The sequence below is a fragment of the Artemia sp. Qi Xiang Cuo genome, chromosome 21, assembly GCF_049724085.1.
Source record: "Artemia sp. Qi Xiang Cuo chromosome 21, ASM4972408v1, whole genome shotgun sequence".
NCBI classification, from domain to species: Eukaryota; Metazoa; Arthropoda; class Branchiopoda; order Anostraca; family Artemiidae; genus Artemia; species Artemia sp. Qi Xiang Cuo.
In genome coordinates this window covers 52315376-52333381 of record NC_142814.1, presented here as the reverse complement: position 1 = coordinate 52333381, position 18006 = coordinate 52315376, and the positions used below count along the sequence as shown (strand labels likewise).

The following is an 18006-nucleotide window of genomic DNA, read 5'->3' as shown; positions in this document are numbered from 1 at the left end:
AAAAGAGCAAATTTGAGGCATTATTCTTGTGATTCAACGTATCCTTTGTTTGTCTATCTTTTTCGGATAAATAGAGGAACGATCTTTTTTTGCAAACACAATCTCAATTTTAAAACCTTAAGCTTGTAATGTAATTGAATTCTTCAGCTTGAGGTTGTGCCTATGTCTACATAAATATGAGTTTGTCTAAATAGTGTCGCTACAGTATGTGATATCAAAAAACTGCATTAATTCAGTACTGACTAAGTGACTAATTTATTTGCAAACAACATATTAATAAACATTGCTTATATCAACCATCATGAGAGGGCAACAATGCGTCTGGTAAAACAATGCTGCAATCCTTTGGGTTTCAACAAATTATTCATTGATTAAAAACAAAATAAATATACTCCCACTATAGCTTTTTCATAAGAAAAACTACTAATAAACTACATTTCTTCATTCAGAAAATACCAATTTAATATATTTTTAAATAATCCGATACACCCAGCTCCCAGAATCCCACTGATACACAAAAATTTCGGCTTGGTAATCATGAATTTGTCCAACGATAAGCACTCAAACGCTTGAAACAAAATACTTTGCTATTAAAGCCATCAACATAATCTCATAACAATCGAACGATTTTATTCTGTAAAATTTGCACCCTTATAAAATTCGCATAAAAATTAATTGACGACACAAACTTTGTCAGGGGTGGTCTAAACGATCAAATATATCTTAAATGCAAACAGATATCGGACAAATCTCCCTTCAGTCAAATAGCATAAGAAACACAGTTCTATATTTTCCAAATATCTTAGCCATAGTAGGTATCGAATGTGATTTTGTTCCTCTTTTTGCCATCATGAATGTGTTAAACTATATTTTTGTGAACAATAATGACATTTCTTGTTATCGAAAAGATAATAATTAAAGGTTCTTTTTTTTCAGTAAGAGTTTTTCAATTTCATGAACCAGGTAAAACTAAAATAAGATAAGAATCGCTCAAATAAATAGGTAAGTGAAATATTATTTAGATTACTTAAATGATATATTCGTATTGCTTTTTTTTATTTGGCACAAAATTCAGCTCCAACAGTTTTAACTTTAATCAATTATTCAAATTTTATGTTAAGGAATATTGCCTTGATCAAAAATTTAAAGAAGCTGATTTGGAGCATTATTCTTGTCATTCTACAAATTATTCATTCCTTTACTATCATAGGCAACGCAATAGCGCTTCCTAAGTAAAGAACGATGTTGCCACAATGTATTATTATTATTTATTTTTTTTTTGTTTTAGACCAAGTCACTTCGTATCGAAGGAGTTGTCATAGAAACATCGAAAAGGGCTCATTCAATTGGAAATTGGACAAGCTTGTGCTATTTTTAATAGTCGGAAGTCATTGGAAGGCAACTAACAAACCCTTCTACGCCCAAACTTTCCCCAAACACATCCAATCAAAATCTGGAGATAGCCATTTTGTTTAGCGTAGTTGATTTCCAGATATAATTATGCTTTTGAGGAGGGCACTCCCCCACAACCCTCAAGGCAAGGGTTGTACATTACGGCCTAGGGGCATATAAGATTTTATATTAATTAGATCTTATCGAAAAACAATTCTTTACATATATCACATTCAAAGTTTTTCTCCAGTATGAACACTTTGATGATAAAATGGGTTAAATTTTTGGGAGAATGTTTTATCACATATGGCACATTTGAAAGGTTTTTCTCTAGTATGCGTTCTTTGATGATAAGTTAGGTTGGATTTTTGGGAGAATATGTTATCACATATGGCACATTTGAAAGGTTTTTCTCCAGTATGAGTTCTCTGATGTGTAAACAAATTAGATCTTATCGAAAAACATTTCTTACATATATCACATTCAAAAGGTGTTTCTTCCATATGAATTCTTTCATGATCAGATCGGGTAAATTTTTGTCGGAATGTTTTATCGCATGTGTCGCATTTGAAAGGTTTTTCTCCAGTATGAACTCTTTGATGATAAGTTAGGTTGATTCTTTGGTGGAATGTTTTCTCACACATGTCAAATTTGAGAGCTTTTTCTCCAGTATGAGTTCTCTGATGTGTAAATAAATCAGATCTTATCGAAAAACATTTATTACATATATCACATTCAAAATGTTTTTCTTCCATATGAATTCTTTCATGATCAGATAGGGTCGATTTTTGTCCGAATGTTTTATCGCATATGTCGCATTTTAAAGATTTTTATACAGCATGACATATACAATGATAAGTTTGCTGGAATTTGTAGCTTAATGTTTTATTACACATGTCACATTTAAAAGGTTTTTCTCCAGTATGCGTTCTTTGATGACAAATTAAACTGGAATTTGTAGCAAAACATTTCCTGCACATATCACATTCGAAACTTTTTTGTACAGTGTGGGTTCTTGGGTTATCTGCAAGGGGGAAAACTGAAATAATGTAAATCACTCAAAATAAATTACTATTTATTGGACACTCAATTCGGCTTTTAACACTTTTAAACTTAATTAATCAATATATATTTTGTTTTCAAGGATTTTGCCTTGGTGAAAATTTGTAAGAGCCAATTTGAGAAATTATTCTTGTGATTCAACGAATCCTTGATTTCTTTTTTTTCTCAATAGAGAGCAGAACAACCATTTTTTGCAAAAATATTCTTAAATTTAAAACCTTAAGCTTGTAATGTAATAGCAAGTCTTAAGCTTGAGGTGGTGCATGGGCTTAAGTAAATATGAGTATGTTTAAAAAGTGTCGCTACAGTGTGATATCCAAGAACTGCATTGATTTAGTACTGAATACTGGCAATCTTAGCCCTAGTAGGTATCGGACGTGATAATGTTCTTCTGTTTACCACCATAAATGCGTTGAAGTTTTTTTTTGTAAACAATAAAGACATTTCTTGTTATCGAAAATATAAATAATTAAAGTATCTTTTTTTCAGTACGAGTTCTTCAATTACTTGAAATAGGTAAAACTAAAATAAGATAAAAAATGCTCAAAATAAATAGGGAAGCAAAATATTATTCACATTACTTAAGTGATACATTCGTATAGCCTTTTTTTATTGTCAAAAAATTTTTTTTTTCGTCAAAAATTAAAAGAATCTAATTTGGTGCATTATTCTTGTCATTCTACAAATTATTCATTCCTTTATTATTGTAAAAATAGGAGAAGTATTTTCTTATAATTATATAAATTCATAAGCTTGAGTTGTGCATGAAATTACTTAGAACTTAAAAAGATACCACACTAATAGTATGGTATTCTAATAAATAACACACAATTTGTACATACGTCTACATCCTTGTACCAGAAACAACAGAAAATATCTAATATTTTTAAAACAAGAAAAAAGTAGTAATGAGTTTCAAAAGTTAGAAAAGAGTCCCAAATAAAGGCATATTTGTCATTTTATTCAAAAATTTAATTAGGATAACAGAATTAATATTCTAATAGCTAAAACTATCTGGGACAATTGTTAACAAAATGTTCTTTTGACAAATGCAACCACCACGATCAGATGCGGCAAACATATAACTTTGACGCCCCACCACAATTCCAAAGGAAGTGATACTTTTTATTATTTTGGACTGCGAAATATGCACAAGAAGCTCAAGATACTTGAAACATACCTTTGTCCTCACCACTTTGTGACTCCAGTTTAATATGACAAGAATTAGGTTTGCAATCTGCAGATATGCCAGGAGAACTAGCCAAAAGAATGTCTTCGTGTTCCATTGATGATAAAATAAAAACATGTTTATCGTCGTGTGTGGATTCATATTTAGGTTCTACGAAAGTTGCAAAATAACTCACATAAAAAAGCTTATAATAAAAAAAATTGTTTCTTAAATAATTAAGTATTGCTTAAAAAGTTTTTAAAAAATATGTTTAGATAGAAAAACTAGTCATTTCTGACTAGTTATCACTTAGGTGACTATAGTGTTTGGCACGAATGGTGACTTTTATTTTGGTTTATTTTAAATGCAAAAGTTTATAGCAGGAAATAATTTAAGATATTCCAAAAAGAGCGGCATAGGAATGAAATGACCACCATTGGAGTCACCATAGTCGAAATTCTTTATCGTAGATTTTCAGCTGCTCATGAATGATGAAGTAGCAATCTCACTGAGCTATTGGCTCAATTAACAGCCAAAGAACCGCTCACAACTACAGAAGCCAAAGAATAGTTTCCCATCTAGCAATTAACACAAACTAGCACCATCTATCTCAAAAGAAGCTGCGAAATGTAATAAAAAACTCAGATTTAGAACTCCAGACAGGTAAGATTTCAATACTAAATTATGTGGGTTCCTGTACAAAAAAAAAATTATTTTTAACTGATCAAATTACGTCAAATATGATTTTAGTTGGTTAAAAGACATAGTTTGTTACACAGATTTGTTGTGAATTGTTTTTTTTTACTTGTGAATTTTTTTGTTATGTTATGAATAGTTTGGAATTGTTATGTGTTATGGATTGGTTTTTATTGTTATGAATATTCTTCAACTGAAGACAACGTTCTATATTGTGCTAAAACTTCATCTCAATCATAATAATAAATTTTGGATTTTGAAATATCTTTTCAAACTTAGCACTATAGTTATTTTCATTTTTGAAAAATATTTTTAATAGTTTCAATAAAGAGGCTACCGACGACGCAAAATAAGACCGTAATAGAAATTAAACAATTGACATCACCATCGTTGAAAACCCTGTACTGAAGACTTGCAGTCCCCTACCTTCATTGAAAAGAAAAATTGTTGTTTTCCTTGTTTTTACTAGTGCTTTGGAGACGAATAACACTGCTTGTGTTACATAAAGAATCCAAATTGAATAATTGAATATTAAGAGCATCAAAATGATTACTTTTGAAATTTTCTTGAGAGATTTATAACTTTGTCTTTAATTTTCTCCTGGATATTTATGTTCTCTTCTTCTATTTTAAGAATTTCATAAATACAATAAATCACTTTCTGATTTTTTTATGTAAGTTTAATGTTATTATTATGTGTATCTTAACTGTTATTTATAGAATCACGAGTGACAGAGTTAAAAAAAAAACCCTATCACTATTACTGTTGGCATCCTTTATACAGTTTAATCTGTTTGCCAAAAATAGTAGATTGTATAAGTCATTCCTAGAATGTTAGAAAAGGATTTAAAAAAGATCAAAAAGATCTTTACTTGACTTTCTTTTCAAGAATAAATTTTGGGACATAAACATGATTATTCCAGACCATTCCGACCACCAAGGACCATTATTAAATAAATTTGTTCCAAAAATGGGACCACTAGACACTATATTAAAAAACAATTCACTTCATGACCATCAACTAAAATTCTTTTGGAGTTTCTACTGCATTTTCCAAGGCTGTTCAAAATGCTATATTCTATTGTGGCCTGCAAACATAAAAAAAATATCAATAAGCATACCACTGTCCACATTAACATTTGGCTCCAGTTTCAGAGGGTTGCAATTGGGTTCGAGCTTGGCAGACACGTCTTGAAAAAAATTCACAAGATTACTACCATCCATCGGTAATAAAATAGGATTAGTACATCCAAACATACTTTTATGATCATTTGGCAGAGGATCTTCAAGTTCTAAAGAAAAATTATGGAAAATTTATTTCAGAAATCTCAGGACAATAATTTAATGAGAATCAAAGACACTTTTAATACCCACAAAAAGTATTACAATGTTTTGGCTTTGTCATTGTACAATCAAGCATTTTATGATACAAAACTATAAGTAAAGCAGAAGACAAGTCATTAGAGAACCAAACAATCAAAAACCAAAGTCAGTCGTTTGGAGCTAAATATGCACCAGAACAATAACGTTATATACTAGCTCCAGATAAGTGAAAATATAAAATTACCATTCAATTAGCATAATAAAAGTTACATTATTTAATAGTCTTGGCTTCACACAACAGTTCTTGCTGAGGGCACGACAGCTCCTAATGAATGATAGAAAAAAATTCAGTGGGAAATTAAAAACCAAGCACGCATTATTTCTTTCTATGAACTCGAAAGAATATTGAGGAGAATATTTGTGAAGGAGTTATGAATTTTTGGAGGGCCGTAAAGAAAACATATTTTCATGTAAAGAGAGGGAGGAATAAATCGGTGGCTTTTAAATTTTTAATTTCAAAAAACTAGTTTTGTGGGAAATATTTAGGCTACTTCAAATACGTTAAACAAAACGATTTAGCTTTGAAAAATGAAAAAGAATTAAAGCATAGAGAAAAAGCCTTCAATCAAAATTAATCAACTTGATATTGCCATATAAAAACGTAATTAGATTTTCTGTCTGAACGGTGTCTAAGCACATTTCTGTCTGAAAAATTTTTAGCACATAATGGCCATTAATAGTAAAAGCAATAACTTACTGACTTAAAAAAATAGCAGGTTAACTTTGTATGTCATAATAGATCTGTCAAAATATGCATTCAAAAGAATAATATTATTCTTAATATTAATTATATGTAAATAATAATAATAATAATAATTATATGTAATAATAATAGTAATATTAACATTTTGATCATTAAATATCAGTATATGTATATAAAACTTACAATGCACATTCATTTGTATTTTTTCAGTAAAGTGTAAATTATGTCCTGGCCTTCGGAAGGCATAGTGGTTGTGAGCCCTACTCTGTTAATTTCTGCTCGTTTTGAGTTTGACTCGGTTATTTATTGTAATTTCTTTTCGTTTTGGGTTTCATTTATTTATCGATACTGATTTGTGGTAGTTTCACGCTTGGTAGATTATTTGATTTTATTTTTGCTCATTTTTGGTTTAATGGAATTCATTACTTTTCTTTGAAAACCTTACTTTGTGGAAAGTTTTTTTTTTAATTAATTTCTGTTCGTTTAATATTGACACAGTCTTTTCAGGGAAAAAGGAAATAATTCTTTAAATCTTTCGTTTTTTTTGAAGACTTTATAGTTTGGCCTGCTATTTGTATGTTGGGGAAAATTTTTCAGCAATTTATAACAACATACACCTTTTAAAAATACAGACACAAATAGTAGTGTTTAATTTAGTTTTATACCTCCTCTAGTTGACCTGAAATAGAAAACTTAAGAAAATCTGTTTACTTTCTTTGACAGCTGGGATACACTTACGCTATTTTGATTTGGTTAAATTTTAAGAGTAGAAGCAGCCCCGAAAGTTTTGACATAATACCCTCAGTCGTTCTTTGATAATGCTGAGATGCCTTATTGGGAATTAGCATTAACACTGTGTATTTTGATTTAATCTCAAGGCAACATTTAGTTTTTAAACATAATGGGCAAATGGGAGGGTGGGCTTGGAAGGGGGACTAGTTGACCTCAAATCATTTTCGACTATTTAAAAGGGCATTACCCCTTTCTATTTTCAATCGAAAGAGCCCTTTTCGAAGTTCATAAGACAACTCCTTTGATAAGTAGTGCCCTGGTCTAAACAAAAAAAAATGTCCTGAGGGCTGTGATGGAGTTGTCATCCTCAAACACCTAATTTCCAGAACTTTGAGCTACGTTAAACAAAATGGCTATCTCAAAACTTTGATTGGATGCGTTTGGGGAAACCGTGGGCGTGAGAGGGGCGTTAGTTGCTCTCCAATCACTTTCAACTATTAAAAAAGGCACTAGCCATTTCAATTTCAAATCGAATGAGCCCTTTTGAAGTTTTTACGACAACACTTTCAATAAAAACCTAATATGCTTCCAGGGCATAACTTACAACTCTTTCCCTGAGGGCTGGGGGAGGGGGGTGTCATCCTCAAAAATCTATTTTCCAGATCTTTCAACTACGTTGAAGAAAATTACTATCTCAAAATTTTGATTGAACGTGTTTGGGGAAATGGTGGGCGTGAGAGGTGGGTTAGTTGCCCTCCAATCACTTCCGACTAATAAAAGGGCACATTCAATTTACAATCGAATGAGCCCTTTTTGAAGTTTCTACGACAACGCGTTCAATAAAAACCTTATATGCCCCAGGGCATAACTAACAACCTTAGGGCTTTGAAGGGGTTGTCATCCTCAAAGACATAAATTCCGGACCGTTCAACTAAGTTGAACAATATGGCTATTTCACAATTTTGATTGGATGTGTTTGGGGAAATGGTAAGCGTGAGAGGGGGTTACTTACCATCCAATCACTTTCGACTGTTAAAAAGGGCACTAGCGGTTTCAGTTTCCAATCGAATGATTCCTTTTTGAAATTTCTACGACAACGCTTTCTATAAAAAAAACTTATATGACCCCAGGGCATAACTTAAAACCCTTGCGCTTGCGCAAAACCCTTGCACAAAACCCTTTTGGCTGTGGGGGGAGTGTCATCCGCAAAAACATAACTTCCAGACTTTTTAATTACGTTGAACAAAATGACTATCTCAAAATTTTGGTTCAATGTGTTTGGGGAAATAGAAGGTGTGAGAGGGGTGTTAGTTATACTCCAATCACTTTCGACCATTAAAAACGGCACAAGCCCTTTTAATATCCAATCGAATGAGCCCTTTTTGAACTTTCTATAACATCACTATCTATAAATACCTTATATACCCCAACGGCATAACTTACAACCTTTGCCCTGAGGGCTCTGAGGGGTTTATCATCCTCAAAGACCTAATTACTAAAACTTTTAACTACTTTGAACAAAATTATCTTATTTTATTATAATAGATATTATTACTATTTTGTGGTAGAGTTTTAAGTGAGCAATTCTTTTTGTTTTGTTTTACAATTTGCATTTTATTTCACTCAAGACGGCTATTAGTCTTATAGCCAAAATATTCGCTGAATTTTAATCATTGTCTTCAGAAAAACAATTCATATAAGCTCTTATTAATATAAAAAGGCTTGAATTGAAAATCAAGTATTTTGCAGTAGGCATCAAGACATGGCTAATTGTAGAAAGAAAAAGCAAAAACAGATAGTCAAAATAATTGAGAGGTCAATGCTTAAATGGCTGTACAGGTAAATGGCGGGAGTAAGTATGACTCTCTTATTGGACTTCATCATTGATGATTAAACAGCTACCCACAGCACCCCATCGTCCTACTTTGAAAACTACCCAAACCCCATCGTCAAACTACCCACAGCACCACACCAACACTACCCACAGCACTGAGGGTAATAGAAACTAGCCACAGCACCCCATCGTCCTACTTGGGAATTCCAAGGAGTAATAACATAAAAGAACATTTTTAAAATAAGGATGAGAAAAACATAAACAAAAACAAATCATAAAAAAAACAAAGAAAAATAAACAAAAAAATAAACAAACATAAACATAAACAAAGAAGCTCGTCACGTGCAGGCTTTGCATGTTGAAACCTTTCATCTTTCAAGAACAATCTTTGAATAAAAATTTTTATTGGATGTGTTTGGGGAAATGGCTGGCATGAGAGGGGGGTTAGTTGCCCTCAAATCACTTTCGACTATTAAAAAGGGCACTAGGCCTTTGAGTTTCCAAATGAATGAGCCCCTTTTCAAGCTTCTACGATATTGCTCTCAATAAAAACCTAATATGCCCCCAGGGCATAACTTAAAACCCTTACCCTGAGGGCTGTGGGGGATTTTGATCCTCTTAGATATAATTTTCGGACCTTTCAACTACTTTGAACAAAATGGTTATCTCAAAATCTGGATTGGATGTGTTTGGATAAAGGATGGGCGTGAAAAGGGGCGATAGTTGCCTTCCAATCACTTTTGACTATTAAAAAGGGCACTAGCCATTTCAATTTCCAATCAAACGAGCCCTTTTTGAAGTTCTTGCGACAACGCTTTCTATAAAAAAAACCTTATATGCCCCCAGGGCATAACTTACCAACCTTGCCCTGAGGTCTGTGGGGGGGGGGGGGGGTTGTCATCCTCAAAGACCTAATTTCCAGAATGTACAGCGACGTTGAACAAAATGGCTATCTCAAAATTTTTATTGGATGTGTTTGGGGAAAAGGTGGGCGTGAGAGGGGGGTTAGTTTCGTCCAATCACTTTTGACCATTAAAAAGGGCACTAGCCCTTTAAATTTCCAATCGAACGAGCCGTTTTGAAGTTTCTATGACAACCCTTTCTATAAAAACTTATATGCCCCCGAGCACAACTTACAACCCTTGCCCTGAGGGCTGTGGGAGTGTCCTCCTGAAAAACATAACTTCTATCCGGAAATCAACAACGTTGAACAAAATTGCTAGCTCAAAATTTTGATTGGATGTTTGTGGGGAATTGGTGGGCGTGTAAGGGGTGTTAGTTGTCTTACAATCATTTTGGACTATTAAAAAGGGCATAAGCCACTCCAATTTCCAATCGAATGAGCCCTTTTCGAAGTTTATATGACAACTTCTTCGATACGAAGTTCCCCGGTCTAAGACCAAGAAACCAAAAAAACAAAAAATAAATAAATAATACATTGTGCCAACATCGTTCTTTACTTAGGCAGCGCTATTGCGCTGCCTATGATTTTGAGTTCCCAAGTTATCTTAATGAATCGTTTCAAGAAGTATTATAAGTACATTTGTCAATAAACGTTCTTTTATTTTCTATTTTATATGTTTATGTTTTATGTTGAAGTCAGAAATGAGTTGAATTTAGCCTCTTCTCAATACTCCTCAGAGAAATCCTATTATGAGCCATGATCACAACTAATCCTTCATAAAATGTCTTAAAAGTGAATGGGATATGCTTAATATTCATCTGAAGCTTAATCAGGAGTAAACAAAAATGCAACACACTAAAAAGCAATGTAAAATTATCCTCAGATTAAAAGTATAGGTTTTTGGATCTTTCTAATAAAAAAAAACACAATTTACGCATTCCCTCTATATTTGGGAACCCTATTACTCCTAATTAGGTAGGTAGGTAGGTAGGTACAGGTTTATTCATAAATCTGTTTCGTAGCACTTGCTAAATTACACAGATTTTTACAAACTCAAATACTAAAAAAAAAGAAAAGAAAAAGAAGGGTAAAAATATCAGCTCTTGTTACACATTTTGGAAAAAAAAAACGGCATGTAAGAATCTGCATGCCTTTGAGTGCGACACATTGGTGGCAACAGTTTAAGTTTATGAATCTATGGTGTTTGTTGTTTAATAGGAATATACCAAAATTCATTATCAATTATCTCTTCTTTCGGACAACGATGGTAGGTCAATTGTTCTAAGTCCTTCCTCCTAGTTGATGTAGTCCCTGTCAAGAATCACTTTAACTGTGCGTTTTTGTAAATTTTCCAGCATTTCAGATAAGGATGGGGAATTTCGCACTGCAGGACCCCAAACTGGACAGGCATATTCTAGGTGAGGGCGGACATAGGTCACAAAGGCATTTCTTAACTGGTAACTGGAAAAACCAAAACGTTTCATTTTAATAATAGTTTGGAGGGCACTATAGGCCTTCGATGCCGCTGATTCCACATGGATGTTGAATTTTACAGTCCGATGATAATATTACACCTAGTAATTTGGCACTGTTGGACAGGGGAAACAGAGAGTTTGGGACATCAAGATCACGCTTTAAAGGGTTAGACCGAATAACTTTTGATTTGGTGGAGTTTATGGTTAGATTAGCTTGCTCAACCTCCTTATTGAACATTTCCATCAGGTCGTAGGGGAAACAAGGGATAACACTTGAATTTTTAGCTTCATAGTTAAGTAAAACTAAAAGATCATCGACAAATTTATATCTTTGGTCATAGTTCCTCAGCACAAAATTTATCACAGCCACAAATATCAGCCCGGCTAATCTGGTGCCTTGAAGGGCACCACTCGTAATTTTACGAGAAGAGGACACAGTATCACTCTCAAATAGAGGAAACACACATTGTCTTCTATTAGACAGAAATTCAGCGATTAGCAGAACTGTTAGTCTATTCACACTCATCAGTTTTAGGTTCATTAGAGCAATAGGGTGGGAGATTAGGTCGAAAGCCTTGCAAAAATCCACCATGGCAAGATCAATGATGGTATCTTTTTGGTCAAGCCAATTTACTAAAGTATCATGCAGGCGCACTAGATAAATTGTGGTATTGCAGCCTGTGAGACCCCCGTATTGGTATTTATCAATGTTTGTGGAAATCTCATTGAGTGTTGCTTGAGCAATAAAGGCCTCAAACACTTTTGCGAAGGCAGGGATGAGAGATATAGATCTCCGTTCTTCTGGAGATTTAGGATGTTTAATTTTGGGTATAACTCTCACATATACAGTTTTCCAAACAGAAGGAAATACTCCTTCAGCAAAACAAGAATTCAGGATGTGACAAAATGGTCTAGCGATAAAAATGGCATATTCACGAATGAATTTTACAGGTAGTTCACCGGGGTAGTAGGAAGAGCTGGGTTTGAGTTTGAGCAGTTCTTTGTAGACTGCGAATTCTACAAGGGTTGGGGTCTGGCTTGGTGGACACTGTTCAAGAATTCTAGCAAGTTCACTTTTGGATGGGGCAGGGTGGGTACTACAAATTGAGCTGAAAAACATGTTAACATCCTCAGCAGAGAGCTTATTTCCCTCGTCTTTATAAATAAAAAGGTCGTCACTTTGAATCTTCCCAGGTATCCTTTTTACAGATTTGTGCCACTGCCAGGGGTTAGTAGAAAATAGAGGATCAATCCGGTTTTTAACATAGTTAACTTTAGCTTTACGGTTTTCTTTCACTGTTCTATTCCTCAGCTTTTTAGCAGCTAGACTTTCTCTATCAGAAGCTTGTGATCATTCGCAGATAAGCTGTTTTAATCAATAGGTTATCTAGGGCTTGTCACTTTCACACTTTATACATTATTTTCCAGGGAATTGGTCCAGGTACTCTTTATATGGGAGGTTACTGAATATATCAACTTTCTTGTGAATGTTGCTTTCAGCATACATTCCATTAAATGGTTCTTCAGTCAATCACAGTTCATATGAGCATATATTGGAATCTAATAAAGGACGATAGGTAATTTTTTGGAACATCGGCTTAGGCATTGCATGCTTGGCTCTCCATACAATAATCAATTGGTCTGCCTTGCCCAAGGGATTAAGGGTTTTTGGATCAATATAATAACTATCAAAGTTTGTGAGGATTCGATCTAGGGTACTGCCGAAATATGCGTAGGAGTTTTCACCACTTGTTTTAAGCAAAATGATGAGCTAAGCCATGATTTACTGGTCTGGTTAAAATCACCAAGAATACAAATTGCAAAGGGCAGAATATTTGGACCTGATCCAATCAACAGAATTTTGCAAGTATGAAACGAGTTCGTTGCGGCAGCGTGAGCTCTTAGAGTAATACACTAATCCAAAAATTAGACAAGAAGTTGACCGGAGAAGATTTACGGGTTTGCAGTACAGCCATATCACGGTAGTAGGAAGAGTTGGGTTTGAGTTTGAGCAGTTCTTTGTAGACTGAGAATTATTCAAGGGTTGGGGTCTGGCTTGGTGGGCACTGTTCAAGAATTCTAGCACGTTCACTTTTGGATGGGACAGGGTGGGTACTACAAATTGAGCTGAAAAACATATTAACATCCTCAGCTGAGAGCTTATTTCCTTCGTCTTTATAAACAAGATGGTTGTTACTTCGAATCTTCCCAGCTATCCTTTTTACAGATTTGTGCCACTGCCTGGGGTTAGTAGAAAATAGAGGATCAATCCGGTTTTTAACATAGTTAACTTTAGCTTTACGGTTTTCTTTCACTATTCTATTCCTCAGCTTTTTAGCAGCTAGACTTTCTCTACCAGAAGCTTGTGATCATTCGCAGATAAGTTGTATTAATCAAGAGGTTATCTAGGGCTTGTCACTTTCACACTTTATATATATTTTTTTACAGGGAATTGGCCAAGCTACTCTTTATACGGGAGGTTACTGAATGTATCTACTTTCTTGTGAATGTTGCTTTCAGCATACATTCCATTAAATGGTTCTTCAGTCAATCACAGTTCATATGAGCATATATTGGAATATAATAAAGGATGATAGGTAATTTTTTGGCACATCGGCTTAGGCATTGCATGCTTGGCTCTCCATACAATAATCAATTGGTCTGCCTTGCCAAAGGGATTATGGGTTTTTGGATCAATATAATAACTATCAAAGTTTGTGAGGATTAGATTTAGGGTACTGCCCGAAATATGCGTAGGAGTTTTCACCATTTGTTTTAGGTAAAACGATGAGCTAAGCCATGATTTACTGGTCTGGTTAAAATCACCAAGAATACAAATTGCGAGGGGCAGAATATTTGGACCTGATCCAATCAACAGAATTTTGCAAGTATGAAACGAGTTCGTTGCGGCAGCGTGAGCTCTTAGAGTAACACACTGATCCAAAAATAAGACAAGAGGTCGACCGGAGAAGATTTACGGGTTTGCAGTACAGCCATATCACTTCAAATTCATTATTTTTTAGTTCAAAATTTGAAAGCACAGATGCAGGAACATCCTTATGCCAACCAATACCAACACCACCACCTGTTCTATTTATTCTACGATCATGACGAGTCACAAACTCAGATGAGTAGCCAGTATGCAAAACACGGTCTCGGCAGACATTACACGTTTCAGTTATAAATGCAACACCGATATTATTATTTCGCATGTAACTGTCCAGAATATCAATTTTGTTCTCAAGCAACTGGGCATTGCAAAGTTTGATGTTAGGAAACTGTGGAAAAATCTTGGTAGATAGCTTCAGAGTAGTAAGGGTGGGGTTCGGGTCACTTTGGTTAGAAAAGCAGGATGGATCAGATTGTAATGTCATATCTTCTTGTAAGTTAATTCTTATGAAAGAGCAGTGTTTCACATAAGGCGGGGGTTTAGGTCTACGTCTGCTAGAATGCACAGGAATACTACAGTTAAGGGCAAGTCATTGTTGACTGTTGCTGTTGAGTGATTGACTTGACTCAATTAAGCTCTGAGGCCTATGTTGGCTTAAAACACTCTCAATTTGAATTTCTGCTTCTGAAACTATGGTCTTACCGAAGTTGGTTTTTGCCAAATTCTTCAGAATAATGCGTTTCAACTGATTGGGTAACTCTAATTGGGAGATTAGCATAGAGGTAGCTGTAAAGCTGGCTAATTTAAAGTCTATGGTTGATTCATCTTCCAAAGCATGTAGTTACTGAGTGAAATCTTTGGGGAGTAATTCCAGGTAGTTTTGTTGGTCCTGATGTCTTTCCTTGTGCAAGATTTTCCAAAAGAGGGTTCTTCAGGGTTTTTTTTGGGGGCACTTGGTATCAAGGAGAACCATGGATTAGTTTCATCTCGGATGAGATTATTCTGAAAATTTTCAACACTAGGGGAAGCATTGGGAACTGTTGGTGTCCTGGAGGCATTGATGGTCTGGGGCTACTGGTGGCCTGGGGCCTGTTGGTGGTTCAGGGGCAGTTGGTGGCCTGGGGCCTGTTGGGGGACGGGGGACTATTGGTGTCCTTGGGACTTGTATTGCTACAAAAGGGATTGGAAGTTGTTGCTCTTTTGCCATTCTTAGTATCTCTGTCCTTTGTTTATATTTGGAACAGTTTCTTTTATCTAGGGACTGGTGTTTGCCCTTAAAATTAGTACATATTGGGTCAAATTGACGGTTTGACTCATTATGGTCCTTGCCTAGGCAAATCTTACAAATGTTGGAATCATCTCTGCAGTATTTATCTGTGTTCCCAAGCCTTAGACATTTAGTACGCTGTAATGGCTTTTCTTTGTATGGCTTGAAAGATTTTTGTTGGCCAAAGAGGAACACTTTGTCAATATTATATTGTCCTTAAAGCTCAAACGAAACTTTTAAAGTTTGAGGTTTCAGCGGTTTTGCAACCAAGGGTATGGACACTAGAGACCGGAAAAAATTCACCTTTTTGTTCATCAATGCTTCCATCAAGTCTGAGTTTAGAAACGATTTAGGGACATTGCAGAGCACTATCTTTGTTTGTATCGGGTTTGGGGACCACAGACGGGCTGTGACAACAACTTTTTCAACACTTTTCAGCTCTATTACCTTTTTCACAGATATGGAATCATTCAAAAGGATAACTAGGGATCCTGATCTGTTTATATTCATATTAAAGTTGCAACGAATGGTCTTGAAAAGAGAAACTCACAAATTTGGTAGATCACAGTTGTTAAACAAGCGCTTATCACATTGGGGAACTAGTTGAATAATTACCGGGGAATCGGCTGGATTTCTTAGAGAGTTGTTCGTCATATTGGTTTGATGTATTATTACTGAATCTGGTGGACTTTTTGTTCTCTGTCTTCTACGCTTGGCCGAGTTTACTATCTTAAAGCCTTCTTCGTCTTTTTCAGTATCAGTTTTTGTGGGTGATGGACATTGGGTGGTATCCATGTTTAGGGTATGAATACCCTTCAGAGAGGTCGCTGGTACAGATACAGTTGTAGGGGGAGGGGGGTCTAGCAAGGGCTTTTAAAGATGGTCAAAATGGTGACTCACTCATATCTCTATCAGGAGGTTGTTTTGGAGGCTCCTTTTATCCAAACATTTGAACTATTCAAAATCACAAATTCAAACACTAATTTGAATTTGTTTCCCAATAAATTCAAAATAATCAACAGTAACGAGAAAAGTACCAATAATCTAGTTTAGTTTTTACTTTTCAGTTGCCAAGAAATTTAAATATTCACTATTTTAACAAAGTTGAATAGGTCAACTTAAGTCAAAATATCCACAAGTCTTATCGAAAACATGAATTATTCACGTTTTGTTCACAGGTTAGGTTGCGAAATTGCTGGTATCCAGATTATAAATAATTCACAGGAGAAGAAACCTTCTCTGAACTCACAAGCAACACTAACTGATTATTAATTATTAGCTTGTTTACTTGTAAGTTTGAATTACAAACATTTTTTCAAGGAAATGGGGATATTCTTTAAACTCCTCCTAAAAATATATCAAAAATTTTAAGGGAGGAAAAAACCTCATTGAAATTGATAATTATTTCATTGATCATAAGGTAATCATTTATCAATTCACATAAGGGCAATAAAAAGCCATGACTGACAGGATTTTAGTTGAAAAATAATTGATAGATTTTACAATTTGTATTATGTATTTTTCTAATAGAAGTAGCAGAAAATAAATAAAATATTTTATTTGTCTTAAATTTTAGAAAAAGTAGCACATCAATTACCTTGCTTCACAGCAGTGATCCCAAAGACGTTGGGACTGTCCATCTTTCACTAATTCAGTCAAATACACGGTCAGCTTTTCTTGGCTGTTCTGAACAATTAAAAGTCTATAGAAACTGAATAATCAACGGATATGATAGCCATATCTTCACAGAGTACAAGGGGAAAATAACCTAGAAAATAATTTTCAGAAACAGGCATAAAAGGAATAGATAAATGGATTTCAAAATTCAAAACCAATTTATTAACATTTCAATCTTTACATTAACGACTTGCAATAAAAACAGTTTTAAGGTAAATAGACTTGAGTTCTTCGTTTACCCATGCAAATCTCAGATTCCTAGGAAAGTAAAGCCCTTTCAGAGGCAATGCTCAAGCGTTGTCCATAATAAAAGTCATAATGCTTCAATTTATTTAAATTATTATTTTTTCCCAGACTTTCTTTATATTGAGGCACTGGTTGTCTAAGGTCAACAGGGAACTAGTCCGATAGCCAATAAAAAATTCTAGTACCATCTTTAATGAATAAACATGAATGAAGGTCCACCAATCCTGTCCAATCCTTTTTTTAACTGCATTCTCAATAAGGACGTCTGACTAAAATTTTGGATAATTGTTCCAAATAGTCTAAAGATCAAACAATTATAAAGGACTCCTTAAAGATGGCACTTGAACTTTGGATTTCCATAAACAAAATGATGTAGCCCTGAAGCATCTGTTGACTTTCCAAAACTCAATACATCTTGAAAGGGCGTTTTCATCCTATGCAGTTATCAAGAACAAACATAGAAATAAACTTCATGCAACTTTAGAATCCAGACTCTACCTCTCATCATTTGGTCTGAACTTTAAAAAGCTCAGCCAAAATATTCAAGCTCAATGAATCCACTGAGAAGCATAAAGTTT

At 34.5% G+C, this 18006-nt stretch overlaps 1 protein-coding gene across 1 annotated transcript; it reads right to left on the bottom strand.

The window, feature by feature from the left end:
• Positions 1–1625: 1625 nt before the first annotated feature.
• On the bottom strand, positions 1626–17269 carry LOC148939723 (uncharacterized). The gene is made up of 5 exons (XM_089106958.1): positions 17103–17269; positions 5439–5609; positions 3635–3793; positions 2275–2416; positions 1626–2106 (listed from the first exon to the last, which is right to left on the bottom strand). Exons 1-5 carry the CDS (start codon positions 17143–17145, stop codon positions 1626–1628), a joined length of 996 nt encoding a protein of 331 aa, XP_088963084.1. The 5' UTR covers positions 17146–17269.
• Positions 17270–18006: the final 737 nt, after the last annotated feature.